The following is a 14,972-nucleotide window of genomic DNA, read 5'->3' on the forward strand; positions in this document are numbered from 1 at the left end:
TCTGGAGGGCTGTGCTGATTGGTGGATTCATATCACGTGTCTCTATCATCGTGTCTCTTTCACGGACAACTCAAAGTCAGAAGTGTTTGATGGTTTGACTCCACATAGTCAGATATTTGACAAAGCAAAGTTCTCCTGAAACCCTGTCAGAAAACCGTTGACACCTCCAGAGGTAGTTCAACAAATCTCGATTTACATTCAGATTCAGATTGCAGATTTGTATGATATGATCTACAAATATGTTCTGTCAGTGTTTTTAAGACAACAATAAAAAGTCTGCAGGCAGGTTTGAGTCTGTATTTTCTCAATAGTACATTTCACAACTGAGTAGAAAGTTCATGATATAATTCTTGGGGAAGATCGCCCACTTTAGTGATTATGATGTGTTGTCCATCTTTAAAAAGCTCATTGATTCTTTCATCTTTTTCTTACATGTACATATTCTCTGTAGTTTGTTTAGTATCATTCAAAACAAAACAATAGCAAATCCTCAGATTTTAGAAGCTGTGACAAAAATACTGGGCGTTATTGCTCAGAAAGAAAAATCAAAGCATGTCCTCTTTCTTTTCTGATCATCAACTTAAGAAGTGGCTATAAAAATACAAAGATTAACCTGAAGTTGTAATAAAATCTAAATAATAATTGTCCAGCCTCACACAGTCCAATCAGGTAACAGTGACTGCTATCTGGTTGTAAATGTGTTTTCCCCAAACAGGCGTGTTTATGTTTGGTCTTTTATCTGTAATGTAATACTCAAGCTCAACATCGACTTCTATCCTATATCTGCACATACATCATACAGAATAGCTTTCCTCCTCTGTCCATTTCAAAGCCAGATGGATCCTACACTGTGTTTCCTCTCAGTGGTCTGACCATGTGACCAATCATAATCATAGGTCCACACAGTGAAGGGATATTAATCTGCCCTATGGTTGTTTTACTGCTGTATTGTCCTTGGACATTGAACAGCTGCACTCACTGGCCAAACCTTTAAAGTAATAGTTAGTGTAGCTAATAGCTCCTTACAGCAGACTGGTCTGTCGCCGGCTTCCAGCAGCACAGGGATATAATTAAGAGTTTGACCATGACTCTGCAGCATTTCAGGGAATGATCTAACTCGTTGTGTGACGCAGGATGAACCTCTCATTTTTCTCTAACTTTTGTTCCTTGTTACTCCAGGGAAAAGACATTTATCTTTTCACATTTCTAAGATAATTATAGCTAGACCACAGCAGCTAATGCTGCAATGCCTTGCTCGGCGGCACAGTCTAGATGTCTCAGCAGCTGTTATGTATCTGGTTTCAAACCTGCAGCTGAAATCCACAAGTGCATATTTGTGTATGTGTGTGTGTGCGTATGCATCAAGCCAACACACACACACACACACACACACACACACACACACACACAATATTTCTTTATGGATTTTTAGCCAAGAAATAATTAAGGTGTAATGATTTTCAATGAGTAAACTCCTATCATCAACATGTTACTCTTTATATTGTTATTTAATGTTTAACCAGGAAAGATTATATCAGATGAAGGTCATCTGATAATGTTTTTCTTAATAAAAACATTATTATTGTGCTAAAAAGCCAAATATGGCACCAGGAAAAATGTTCTATCCAGCGTCTGACTCAGACATGATTCATCCTGGTGTCCTTTAGTCACTGACCAGTCTCCAAGGCTCTTGCGTTTAGCGAACCGGACCTTTCCTCAGGATCAACCCAACAGGACATTAGATCGTTTGGTTGTATATTAAAGGAACAGGAGGTGAAAATACAGAGGGATTTTTGGGATTACATACACAGTGTTATGTCACCCATCACCATGACAACTGCCATATGAGCCTGCCAGTGTTAAGCCTATGGAAACTCCACCAAATACACACATCACTTTTTTCTCCGTTCTCTTTCACTCCCTTTTGGTTTTACAGAACTTCTTCTCTCAGTCTTTCGCTCCATTATCTCGACTCTGCTGCTACTTCTACTACTTCTGGTCCTGAGGACACACACTCTACCATTAATGCTCATTGTTTTCCACTTGTGGCGACTTTCACAGATTTTGAATTGGTATAGATCGGTAATGGACCAGGTTTTACATGCACATTCACCCAGAGGACACATCCCATCAAGGTTTACTGCAACCAGATGCATTTGTAAACAGCACAGCTCAGAGTCTACTGGTGATAAACAGTCTGGAGAGAAATTCGAGAACAAAGCAAATCCACTGTAGATTACTTAAAGTTAAAGTAGCTTTATTGTCAATTTCTTAACATGTTCAGAACATACAAGGAATCGATACAACGTTTCCCACTCTCCCACAGTGAGACATATAAAGTGCACAGGCACAACAGAAGACACAAGACATTTTCTAATACTAAGTAAACATACAGAATTTTTTAAGTACAGCTTGGGAGCGCGAGTGGTCGCTGCGTCTACACGCGCCGCCATCTTTTTTCAATAATCGAAGGTTTATGAAATCAAGACATCCCCTGTGTTATTACATACCAGTGTCTCTCGATTCAAATATTTGGCTACATAATTAGTCTTTGCAGTTAATTTGGGGATTTTAATATACACTTAGTTCTGCTGATCCATACATCATGGTTACGCAATTTAGATATTTATCATACTGTATCTGACACAGCGAAATAACACAGGGGATGTCTTGATTTCATAAACCTTCGTTTTGAGCTTCCTGATCCAAGTACTGAAGGTCATGGTTCAATTATATCCATAAATGTAAATGATTTATGTGATACAAATGAAAGTTCAGTTGGGAGCACGACACCCTGTCAGAAGATGACTCACCATGTTGCATTTGTCTAAAGAAACATTCTGTTCGGTTGTGGATGTACCGTGTAGCTCCAGAGTGGATGTTCTCCTCTCATGAACTATCTTTGACCCGTGCAGACAATGGTGCACAGAGAGCACAGAAAGTGACAGCAACCGAGTTTAATTAGTGACAGCTGATATGAGGAACTGCCAGCAGCGTTTGTTATTTCAACTGACGACACCATCGCTCAGAACCCACCGAGAAGCTGCGGCTAAATACTTTCTTCGCCGACTTGTGAATGATTCTAAGCCCTGAAACTTACAGTGAGCCTGTGTGTCTTTCCAACCCCAGTGTCTGCACTCAGTGACACTGCTGTGACCAGATAATATATCACGTTCACACGCTCATTTTCACCGGTCTGTGCGGAAGCTTGTTGGATGTTGCACGTTGGGGCCCTTAACCAGTTATGAACAATAGTTGCACTAAGAGTGTCACGATGCCAAAAATTCAGTAGTCGGTGCCAATACCAGTAAAATAACACGATCCCAATGCCAATTTCGATACCACGGTAAAAAAACGGTTCACGTCATCCTCCAGAGCAGGGGTCGGCAACCTGCGGCTCTTCAGCCCCTCTGCAGTGGCTCCCTGTGCAGTGCTGTGCATATTTTTCGCGAACGGCGAACTTAATGAATCTGTTTTCATATGTTGAACATTCATTTTTTAAATCATCATCGTATCAGGCCGTCATGAAATACCAGGAGCAGGCGATGTGGCCGTGTGTGTGGGCGCTTGCGCTCCGAGATAGAGACCGTGTCTCTGAGCGAGTGAGCGGGGCTGGGAGCGGAGCACACAGTGAGATCACAGCTCGTTCACGTGGAGCAGTCGCTCACTGACTGACCGGCTGCTTCTTATCAGTGGAAACAGTGAAAACACAAAGTTTCTCTGGTCTCAGCTGCTCGGAGATCAGCGACGCAGCTCCAGAAGAGGCGCCACACCGATGCTAACAGCTGGCATCGGCGCTCACGGTTCTTACGGTGCTTCAAAAAAATGGGCAACGTCTGTGTTTTGTTATTTTAGTATCGAAAGGTATCGTAAGTATCGGTTCTCATGACATCCCTAAGTTGCACGGTGGTTTCCCTTCTTTGACAACAGTGTGGCCACAACAGCAGTTTGAGTCCGTTGAAAAAAGAAAAGCTGTTCAAAGTCTGTGAACATAGTTTGTCACCACAGCCTCTTATAGCACCTCAACCAAAACCTTACTAGTATATGCAATTGAGGGCCGTGTTGGAATATACAGGAAGGTTTGGTCTGACTTATGAGAACTGAATTAACAATGTCTTCACAAACTAGAACTTATATTATTAAATAGTGACTGTAGATTGTATTAGAGTTTACATCCATTTTAATTTTTCTTTTTTCAAATGTATTTTTTGGGCTTTAATCACCTTTAATGGATAGGAAAGAGTAAGCTTGTGAAAAGGGGAAAGAGAGAGAGCGTGAGGGATGACATGCATACATGGCCGCGGCTTGGATTCGAATTCAGGCCAAGGGTTGAGGCCTTGCAGGAGCAGTTACTGAGTGTGGACAGTAACTGTTAAAATGTCCTAACTTAAGGCTTAAGCACAAACATCCTCTTTAATAAAACATTAAGAGTCTGAATCGAGTCCTCTGATCTTCGTCCCAGCATTAACATTAATATGAGCTTTTGCATCCAAGATATTTTGGCTTAATTTCTGGATAGTTGGAGATGCATCTTATAGCGGTTTGTTATTCCTACTATAACTAAAGTCTCTATTTCAGGATTACATGTAATAGCACTTAGTAATGTTTTGTGGCCCACTAAATAAAAATAAGAAAATGCAGCAAGTTGACTCAGGGACTTTTATCTGTTTGGCTCATCTAAGAAAAACAACCATGCAAGGACCTCAGCAGTGCTACCACAATATTTGATATGTAGGAAGATAGGCTTGTGATAATCCCTAGTACAATTATGGTACAAAACAGGCTTCTATAATACATTTTGAAAAACAGTAATTTATATAATTGCAAATTAACTTGACTTTGCAGTTCAATCACTCCCTTGTTTGCTTATTCTGCCGTTTTGTTTACATACTAAAGTGTTTTGTTGAAGCAGATTAAGAAGGAGCTTAACCTTCACCTCTGCTTTTTGGCAGGCAGAGGACACCCACCCGCCGGCCCGTGAGCCCACACACACACACACAGACACACACAGACAGACAGACACATGTGTTTAAAGCAAAAACATAACTGCACAACTAATCCACACATACACTGGAACATTTGTTTGCAGTCTACACAATAGAAACTGCAGTTTCCGTGGATTTCCTTCCTTTGTTGAATCCAGATTATGTTTGACTGGCCACACCACAATCATGAGCGGAGGGTGGAAAACAGGACCTGGGCTTAAATTGAGGCCCTCACAGGGTCTAAACATCCTCAAATTTAGAATTGCCTTAACCCAAATCCATCCCACTGTCGCAGCAGACTAATGAAAAGCTTCTGCTCCTGTGGTCATGTGGGAAACCACTGTAGAAACAGAAGCTGAAAGACCCCAAAAGGAACATGCTAAACTAGACAGTCTTTTTCAACCATTCGTATGATGGCTGTTGGCCTTTTTCTGTGTTTTCTTGCTTGGGATTGGTGGCATGGATCACTCGGCTCACTGCAGCCTGCACAGATGACGTACAGTATGCTAAACACACACACACACACACACACACACACACACACACACACACACACACACACACACACACACACAGATGATGTGGGGTTAAATATGGAAACCGGAGCAGTGTTTCAGACCAGCATGGTTTTGTGGTCAAGGCAACAGCCTTCCTGCGACACACCCTGCAAGGCCTCAGCCGTGGGGACTCGCTCACTGCTGCTGATACACTGGCAGCCAGGCGTGTAATGAGCACCCACATGTGCAGTTTAGAATCATTTATATGTCTCAGAAACTGATTTTATAGCTTGTAATACTTAACGTAATACATATTTTACTTGTTGACTACCTAATTCAATTTGATTAAATGTAAGAGGACAGATTCTGGACAACTGAGAATAATACATTTTTAATTCGTCAAGCCCATTGAAATAAAGGCCTGGACCTGTATGCATTGTACTATATGTTCTATTCAATTTTCTTGTAAAACACAACAAAATGTCCTCAGATCAACTTAAACCTGTATAGGAAATGTTGAATTATATTATATTTGTGTAATGCCAAATTACAACAAACATTATGTCAAAGCACTTAAGTAATTTTAACCATAACTCATAACAAGCAAGTACACTATTACTGTAGAGAGAAAAAAATCTGCCTTTTACTGGAGAGATGGGCATCTGCCCAAATGGGTTGGAGTGAGCAGAGACAAATGGGGGAGAGAAGAGAGTTGGCTGGAGATGTGATACAGCTTCCAGACATCCAGGGTCAGCAGGTCTCCTGAGAGTCTGGATGATAAAGCCTGTCTCACAGTTGGTGTTGCAAGTCATCCTAAGGGATCTGGTTAGGGCTGATGTCAGAGCTCTGAGAAAACCAGTTAAGTTTTAACTGGGAAAACCACATCTTTATTTTTGGAAGTAGACCTGTGTACCGGTGGTCTTTCGAGTCAGTGAATGGACAATCCAGCAGATGGGGCTGTTGAGTAGTGTTTGACCTCTCCTGTTTGAGGCTTGCAACTAGTCTCAATATATTTATGAAGACAATGGTTCCAGTCTCAAATCTAAATATAATTGTCTAGTAGGAAGAGTGCTTCTCATGGAAATGTGTGGGATGTACTTTCAGTGGATATATTAACATCTGCTGATTTCATGAGGCTGCAGTTTAAAAAAGAATGTTTCATTCATAGTTCTGTGTGGATGTAAATGTTGTTGACCGTCTGATCCTAGAGAAACTAACACCTCGCGTCTCATGATAGATCCCCTTTGACCTTGAACCACAACCTGCTGCTTGAATAGTGTGAGAACAGGATGTTCAACCAAGAGGCCAGAAATGTAGTGCTTGATTCAAGGAGGGTTGATGACACAGAGGTTGTCTGGGGAGCAGAGAGAGGCTGGCTCCTCCTCCTGCTCCTCTTGCTCCTCCTGCTCCTCCTCCTGCTGCTGCTGCTGGCACCGCAGATAATCTGGCATTATAATTGGAGGATGACACAACACGACTCTGCAAATTTCCCTGGTGGCCATTGGTCAGCTGAACTCCCAGATGAGCTGGTGCCTGCTTGGATGAGGGTCTCTTTGTGTCACGGAGTCCATGTCCAGCTCCCGATTCTGCTTCTGTATTGTACATGCATAGTTTTCATGTTGTGTAATCCCAACTGAAACTGTGCCTCCCTGTGGCAGACAGTGGTAGTATGTGTAGGTTTTCATCACTTTGCTTTGTGTAGCTGCTCTCCAGAAACGTCAGGCCCAGGCCTTGCAGCTTTTGACCATTCAGTGTGTTGCTCAGGGGCACCTCAGCAGGGTGGACCCCACATCACAGGCTTTGGATATAGGTATTCTGGTCTTGTTGCTGTTGCCATTTAGTTATGTTCACATCAGATTTAGCAGTGAACACATAAATAAATTTGTGTTGTTTTGTTCATCATTGTAGATTAAATACATGCCGAATAATGAGGAAGGCTTTGTTTCCGATGTTCTATTTCACCATCTGGAAATTTAAACTGATTTTGACCTCTTGCTTCCTTTCACCACTTCTTATCTTCACTTCCATCTTTCTATATTCTGCTTTTCATCTGCTTCCTGCAACTTTCCCATTTCAGCAATTTACAATATTACAACCATGATCAATAAGAATGATTTCTGTCACTTGAAAATAAAAATAACCCTTTAAAAATGTTTGATGTTTAAGTTAAATTGGTCTATATTTAATTGAACATAGAAGTTTTGTTTTACACACTGCAGGTTTCACAAAGCCATTGTTTCTCTTGCATTTTCTTCACTGTAATTCAACCTATAGTAGTTAGCAGTAGTGGCTTCCCATTATTTCAAAGTGATCATTTCCCAGAAATCGGGCAATCTCTCCCTGAGATTTCTATTTCCAAAATGTAGTTTAAAAACACAAGTTGAAAACCTTACTGAACAAATTAAATATAGAATTGTGATTTTTCTGGTGTAGTTCTTTCATTGTGATTATATATTCTTTATATCAGTTCCTCTTAACTATTTTTGAGCTGAAGAGAAGCTGAATAAATCATAAATCTGTTTCCCAGTATTCTTCACACTTACATATTACAGAACTGGCTCTAGCTGTGTTTCCTACAGTGGGAGGAAAGATATTCTCACCACGTGAAGCAATGTTGTGTTATTCTAAAATGTTTTAGGACCAGGAGCTTGGATGTTTAGTTGTAATATGAGACTTGTTGACTTCCCTGGTGAATGTTTGTCAGCAACCTGATCCACTTTGTGAATGGTTTATGACACCTAGTTAACATTTACAGTGAAAACATGGGCGAACATGTTGTCAAAGTTGTGTCAAAGTACTGAGGACACACAAGCGCACACATGTTTTTTACAGCATATTTGATTTATTATTTGTATTTCTTAAAAAAGTAGTCCCCCCACTTAGAGATGACCACTATATATACTGTATTGGAAAATGTCCTCACTTGATTTCATTGGACATCAGCACTCATCAAGTGACGGTCCCCTTGCTTATCCCTGTGTCTCTGTGTTTGCGTGCAGTCATGGCGGAGTTAGACCTGAGTCTAAGTGACGCGCTGGCAGATCCTCCTCAGACGGGGCAGGTGGAGAGCCTGGTGGAGCGGGACTTTATGGCTCAGCTGGAGGCAGAGACCTTCGACGACAAGGTGGGGGAGACGGTAGGAAAGACGGACTACATCCCCCTGCTGGACAACGTTGACACCAGGGCAGGTGAGACGGACAAGGGAGTTAATCGTTTTTTGAGAGATAAGCAGAGTGTTTAGAATGAATCACCACTGATCACTGTAATGTGATCATGACATTACAGTGTCATGTTTAACACCATGTCAAGAAACTGCATGAAACAGCTATTTTTTTGTCCTCTTTATATAAGAGTAATTTTGTAAAACCACAAAAACGCCTTTCTTTATAATTCAAAAATCAGTTGTATTGATTTGATGTCATCTCCCTGATGAAGTTGTATTTTTATCTGCTCCTCTGAATTTGATCTGATGCATCGACATCATTTTGAACCAGATGAAAACGTGTGTCACGCAACATAAACTGCAGCTGCGCCCTAATGACGGATAGTCTCAGGCACCGCTGGACACCCGCTGCTATTTTGGATCTGTGGAGGTGTCATTCAGCCACAGGGAGGATAAATTGGCCTGAGCATGAGCAGATTTCAACATCTGAGCTAACATTTGGGATCTAAACTAGAAGTTTTGTCCTCTGAACAGCTGTAGGGCGAATAGTCAATCTGTGATAGTGAAGCTGTTTTAAGGTTCAGTTCCAAGGTCACATACCTGATGATCCCTGAAATCCGCTGTCCAAGATCCCTCATGGGACCAAGAGCGTGTCCTCACCAAGGTCATGGGCTTAGGATGACTGTATGTTATCAGCTACATGTTAATCATGTCAGGTCCTTGTGCAGTGAGGGACGTAAAACAGTTTGAATGTTGAAGTCACTTAATTTGCTCGTACTCATTTACTGAAGCTAACTGATGATGCTTCACCAGGCTTTAGTTATTTTTCTGCATCGAATGTGCAGAATAAACAAGTTCTCTTTTAATATGTTTAACTTTGTTGTGTAGTATTTGAACACATTCTATCTGGAGTTTGTGCAGTTGTAGCCATTCGGTTTAGAAAATACAGTGTGTTTTATTTATTGATCAAATTCACTTGTGAAAGAGCCATTACCAAGTCGGTAAGCTGGTGTTTCTGTTGGTTGTTTTTTAGTATAGTCTGGTTGTAGTCATCATTAGGCTGATGAGAAAGGTTTGATTTGCTCTTTTGTGACATCTTTCAAAAATGTATATATATACAGTAAAAAATAACGCCAGGAGATAACATCCTGTTTAAGATATTAACACTAACTATTGCCTATTATACACAAATAAGAACAATGACACAAGGTTTGATTGGATACGTCGAGTATGACTGCTTCCTACTGAAATACAGCATTATGTAGCACACAAGCTAAAATCGTTCACCTTTATTACTACAGCAGTGTCCTCAAACTAAACCTGATTCAAATCTATAATCTATAATATGAAAAATAAAAAGTTGCTGCACAGACATTGTAAACAAAGACAGTGAAATTATTTACAGGTCAACAAAGCATCTCAAACAAGAGGCCTGGATCGTTTTTGAGACCAGTCATGTTTCCAGTCAGTGTTTGATTTTTATGTTATATGTTGTATATGTGGAGCCTGGATCTACATCTTTGGTTGGGTTAAAATAATAGATGAGACAAAAGCAAAAACCTGCAGATAGGTCGTATCAAGGTCTCGTAACAGATGTATAAACAGTGGATGGATCTAATATAGATCTGAGCACATAACCAGATAAAGAGAAGTGACAGTGGACTGGGGATGACTCGGCTCTCAGGCCTGTTGTGGTCACGCACATACTTTGGTCAGACAGTCAGACTGTCTATGGGCACTCGTCAGGGGCAGCCGGCCGCAGGATGAGCTGTGGGTGGCGTTGCCAGTGATCAGCTGTGGCACGCTGTGTGCAAGTGGACGAATGCTGAAATGCTCAGTGCCAAATAGCAGGGCTAGGCAGTCCGCTGTTCATTGTCCCCTGTCAGCGAGAGAGTCAGATGGAGGAGGAGGTTTTCTATTTTATTTTATTGTTTTTTAATCAGAGATGATGTTTTTTGCACTGATAAACGTGTAATGTGCATTTCGATTGCCTGATGTTTGAGTGTCCTGTATGTTAATATGTGTGGACTCTTGAGAATCCTACTTTCTGTGTGAATGCAGTGAATGTTGCATGCATGCATGTTAGAGCAGTGATTTTCAAATGGGGGTACGCGTACCCCTGGGGGTACTTGAAGGTACTCCAGGGGGTACTTGAGATTTTTTTTAAATATATTTATAATTAGCATCCATTCAAAAATCCTTGAAAAATTGTTATTTAACAAATATTCAATAAAATATAAGTGTAAGTTCATGAACTAAATTTTATATTCAGTAGGCTTTTCAATTTAATTATCCTAAAAAAACAGAGTCTCCCCCATACCGATGGTTTGACCCAACCTGGCACACGCCACCTCATCACCTGTCATCACCTGCCTTGAAAACTTCAACAATGGAGTCGAGTTGAAGTGCAGCAGCAATGCTGCTGAAACACGGAGGGACAAGTACCGAAGAAGGCGAAACCAGAGCAGAGAGCCTTCCCTAAACAACACCGTGAGAGCTAGTGCCTCTTCGGAGGGGCGCTAAAACGTAAAAGTTTTCCGTTGTGAAGTTAATGATTCATAACAAGAAGTCCGCGTCTCTACCGGTACCCTTTCAAAATAAAAGCATGTAATACAAAAGCGGAAATGAAATTGTATGACCCTAAAGTGAGCAAATATGTCACAATAAAATAACAGAAAGACACTTCAATAATATTAACAATAACATAGATTGGGTTATTTACACTTTATGTTTTTTCTGTGGGGAGAGATTAGCCAGCAGTGGCATTAAGCCACCACTTCTTCAGCGGTATCTCCAGACAAAACATGAAAGTCATGTTGGTTAGCCACCTTAGTTTTTTAAGAGGAAACTTTCTGAATTGAGGTCATCTCAAGACACGATGCGAAAAGCCTCCCCAAAGCAAACGGAAACAAGCTACCTGTCAGTATTCTTTTCGATCCTTAAAGAAGATATTTTAAGATGATGAATATTAAAAAAATATGGTTTGAGCTAATCTTTTATTTAAAACTAAGTTAATGATTTATTTTTTGGGAAGAAGTGTTTAGCTATAATTAAGTTCATGAGTTCAGTTTGAGAACATATCTTTATTATGATCCCAAAAAGAGGTCACTTTAAGTTGATAATTATTTTGAGGTGCACAAATCTTTATTTATATTGAGATAATAATAAAAGTCTTTAGTTATTTTATATCTTTTTATTTCGTAATAGTTCAAGAGAGACTACTACAAATGAGCAATGTTATGGATATTGATGGAGTTTTAAATTTGAATGTGTCTAGTTACAAGGCTTAATAAATCACATTACATCTTTCTTTCAACCAAAAATGCTTTGCGCTGGTTAGGGGGTACTCGGCAGAATTTTTTCTTCGAAGGGGGTACTTCACTGAAAAAAGGTTGAGAACCACTGTGTTAGAGTGTGAGTGTGTGTGTGTGTGTGTGTGTACAACTTTGTTCCTGCCTCTTTAGGACGTTTTCCAACATAAACTCCCTCAATAATAGTGGTTAGGCTAAGGTTAGTGTTATGTATCATTTCTATACTTAAGGTTGTAATTATGTTTTTTTCAGTGAAAGCTTATTGACCAATTTAATAACTAGCTCTTTGATACTGGTCATTAAGGAGTGTCAATGTCAGGCCCAGGTAACCAAATTACATTAAAACAAAGTCAAACTCAATGCATGATCCTTAATCAAAAGGCTCAGTAGTAGAGTGGGTTGTAATAGTAGTATATAACATACACCTTTTTACATGTGCTCTAAAGGTGTATGTGAGTGTGCATTTTAGAGGGGAGTGTAGTAGTGAGTGTGTATTTTGTAACATGTGTGTTTGTTTATGTTTGTGTGTGCATGGTCTTGTTGCTGCACTATATAGGAGCGCAGCAACAAGAATAACTCCCTAATGGCAGTAGATAAACAACTCTCCTTGTCCTTATACGGTATTTTAAAGACCATGTGATCCTGTCACAGACACACACACACACACACACACGCACACACACACACACACACACACACACACAACCCCCCTACCTGTTGTCTGATTCCCCACGCACACACATCCCACACTATGGGAAGCACAACATTCCTATTACTTTTCCCTCATATTTGCATCTAATTCCTCTGATCGCCCAACTTTCATTGTTTTGAAATGTCTATACCAACAGATTTTAGGACACACAACTACACACATCACTAGTACCCACCCCTCTGACATGCATGCTCACATACACATTAATAGCACATGTAAAGCGCATGCACTTGTAAAAAGGTGTATGTTATATACTACTTGTAATCACAGGGTTGGAGGTTCAATTCCTGGCTTGCCAAAGTAGCTTAAAGGGATAGTTCACCTAAAAATGAAAATACATTCATCTACTCACAACTATGCTAGTCGAGGGGTGGGTGACGTATTTGAGTCCACAAAGCACCTCTGGAGTCTCAGAGGTAAACTTTGTTGGAGCTGAATCGGATAAAATTGAAGTAACCGGCGACCGAGACTGCAGACCTAACAATAAGACTGAAAAAACATGGTGTAAATGGCGCTGTTTCAAGTTGAATTTGAATGTTGGGGCTTACGGAACCTGAATGACACCACACAAGCAGCAATTAAGTTTACCTCTGAGACTCCTAAAGTAATTTGTGGACTCAAACACTTCACCCTTCCCTCCATCAGCATAGTGGTGAGTAGATGATGAGTGTATATTAATTTTTCGGTGAACCATCCCTTTAAAGCAAGATCGTGAAACCCATTGCTCCCAGTGGTTTTGACCATCACCATTCTGTGTGAATGGTGAGTTCAAGGTGTGTCTGTTGTGCAAATATGAGCGACTCAGCAGTCAGATGTCACAGAGCATCACCTCCTTCAATATCCCACACTGACACCAGCTGACGTGCTGCCCTCTTCTTTCCCACAGCCTGACCATAGATCAACTGTGTGGTATTAACATGCACGCTGACACATACACACGTACGCACACACACACACACAAACACACCTAAAGTGCGACAACTATATTGAGGAGCCTTTTAAAAGCCTAAAATGGTCAATGGGGTCCATTTTAGTTTGTTGTATCTCTCCATACAAACTCATACAATGTAGTTTGATTTTCTATCTCGTCTGGCCATTAGCTCTCAGTAGTAATGGCTTTGCTTGTTTTGTGCGTGTGTGTGTGTGTGTTTGTGTGTGTGCACGCAGACACGGGTTCTGCATTGGAGAATGGAGAGCAGGAAGCTCATGGGGTGCAAAAGCCTGGTAAGACATATCCCACAGTTCCCTCTGCCGCCTGTCAATCTGCTATAAGGCCACCTCATCATCCTCATTCCTCCAGTCATGGCCTTTTTCAAGTCTTTTCTTGTCTTTCAGTCTTGTTTACTTCCTCCTTGTTCTTCACCTCAGTTTATTTCTGTGTGATTGTGTGTTTACGTGCAAGCCCTTTATACTGGCATTTTAGAGCAGGAGGAGCTTGAAAGAATGCTTGAGAGCAATAAGAGCTGCTGAACAAGGCTGCTGCTCTCATAAGTCTCCCAGAAGCTCAATTTGGGGAGTTGAACTGAAGAAAATGCCAAAGTACGGATTTTAAAGCCGTCTCCATCCCGCCAGGAATTTAGTTGTGCTGCTATGACAGATTCCTATTTCTCTGGGCTACAATAGTCGCCTATCAATGTGTGAGTCAAGAGAATAATACGTGCATCAGCCTTTAAATATGATCATTACATCCCTAAATTCCCACAAAACTTACCAGATACATGAAAAAATACAAGATTTCCCTTGTGCCTGCAGGTGAATACATGTGGTGCAACAATTTAACCCCACACATTATTACACATAACTCATCATTAGTCTTTGCATTGTGGTGACAGGGAGAACAACATCATTAAAGGATTGTAGGAGGGGGTTGTCTGAGTCTCAAACTGTGGATTCTTTAATGGTCGCTTTGTCCCTGCCAGGACCGTCTCCATTGTTCCAGGAATTATTTCACAGTCAGTGAAATTCATAAGACCTAAACATCCAAAACATAGTGGCAGTCAGTAAAAGTATATTTTTTCTTGATTGAAAATAATGACAATACATATTGTATGTTGCTACAGGTGTATTAAATGTGATAACGTAATTGACCTTAACTATCAATTTGTAACATAATAATATCCGCTGGCTTAAATCACCGATAGACTGTCATGTTTAACACTTTTATCGTTAATGGTGATGGGACATTTTCTTTGTCTTTTGCCTTAAATATTTTATTTAAATTGCCACCAGTGAAAGTTGCATTGCTTTCTCCAGCTCAGGATATACACACAGGAGTTAAGACTTAAATGTCATTCTGCTGTGAAA

General features: G+C 40.6%; 1 protein-coding gene across 8 annotated transcripts in view; it reads left to right on the forward strand.

Annotated features, from left to right (window-relative positions):
- The window catches only part of LOC133932583 (microtubule-associated protein 4), a 93,940-nt gene that overhangs the window by 14,889 nt on the left and 64,079 nt on the right, over positions 1-14,972 (forward strand). For 6 of the 8 annotated variants that reach the window (XM_062379328.1, XM_062379327.1, XM_062379331.1 and 3 more), the window contains exons 2-3: positions 8,482-8,670; positions 13,836-13,892. In XM_062379328.1, coding sequence (XP_062235312.1) covers positions 8,484-8,670; positions 13,836-13,892 — 244 coding nt within the window. In that variant the 5' untranslated portion in view covers positions 8,482-8,483. The remainder of the gene's footprint in view (positions 1-8,481; positions 8,671-13,835; positions 13,893-14,972) is intronic. The other 2 variants (XM_062379329.1, XM_062379332.1) reach the window with 1 other exon arrangement.

The sequence above is a fragment of the Platichthys flesus genome, chromosome 21 (assembly GCF_949316205.1).
Source record: "Platichthys flesus chromosome 21, fPlaFle2.1, whole genome shotgun sequence".
In the NCBI taxonomy this organism is placed as follows: domain Eukaryota; kingdom Metazoa; phylum Chordata; class Actinopteri; order Pleuronectiformes; family Pleuronectidae; genus Platichthys; species Platichthys flesus.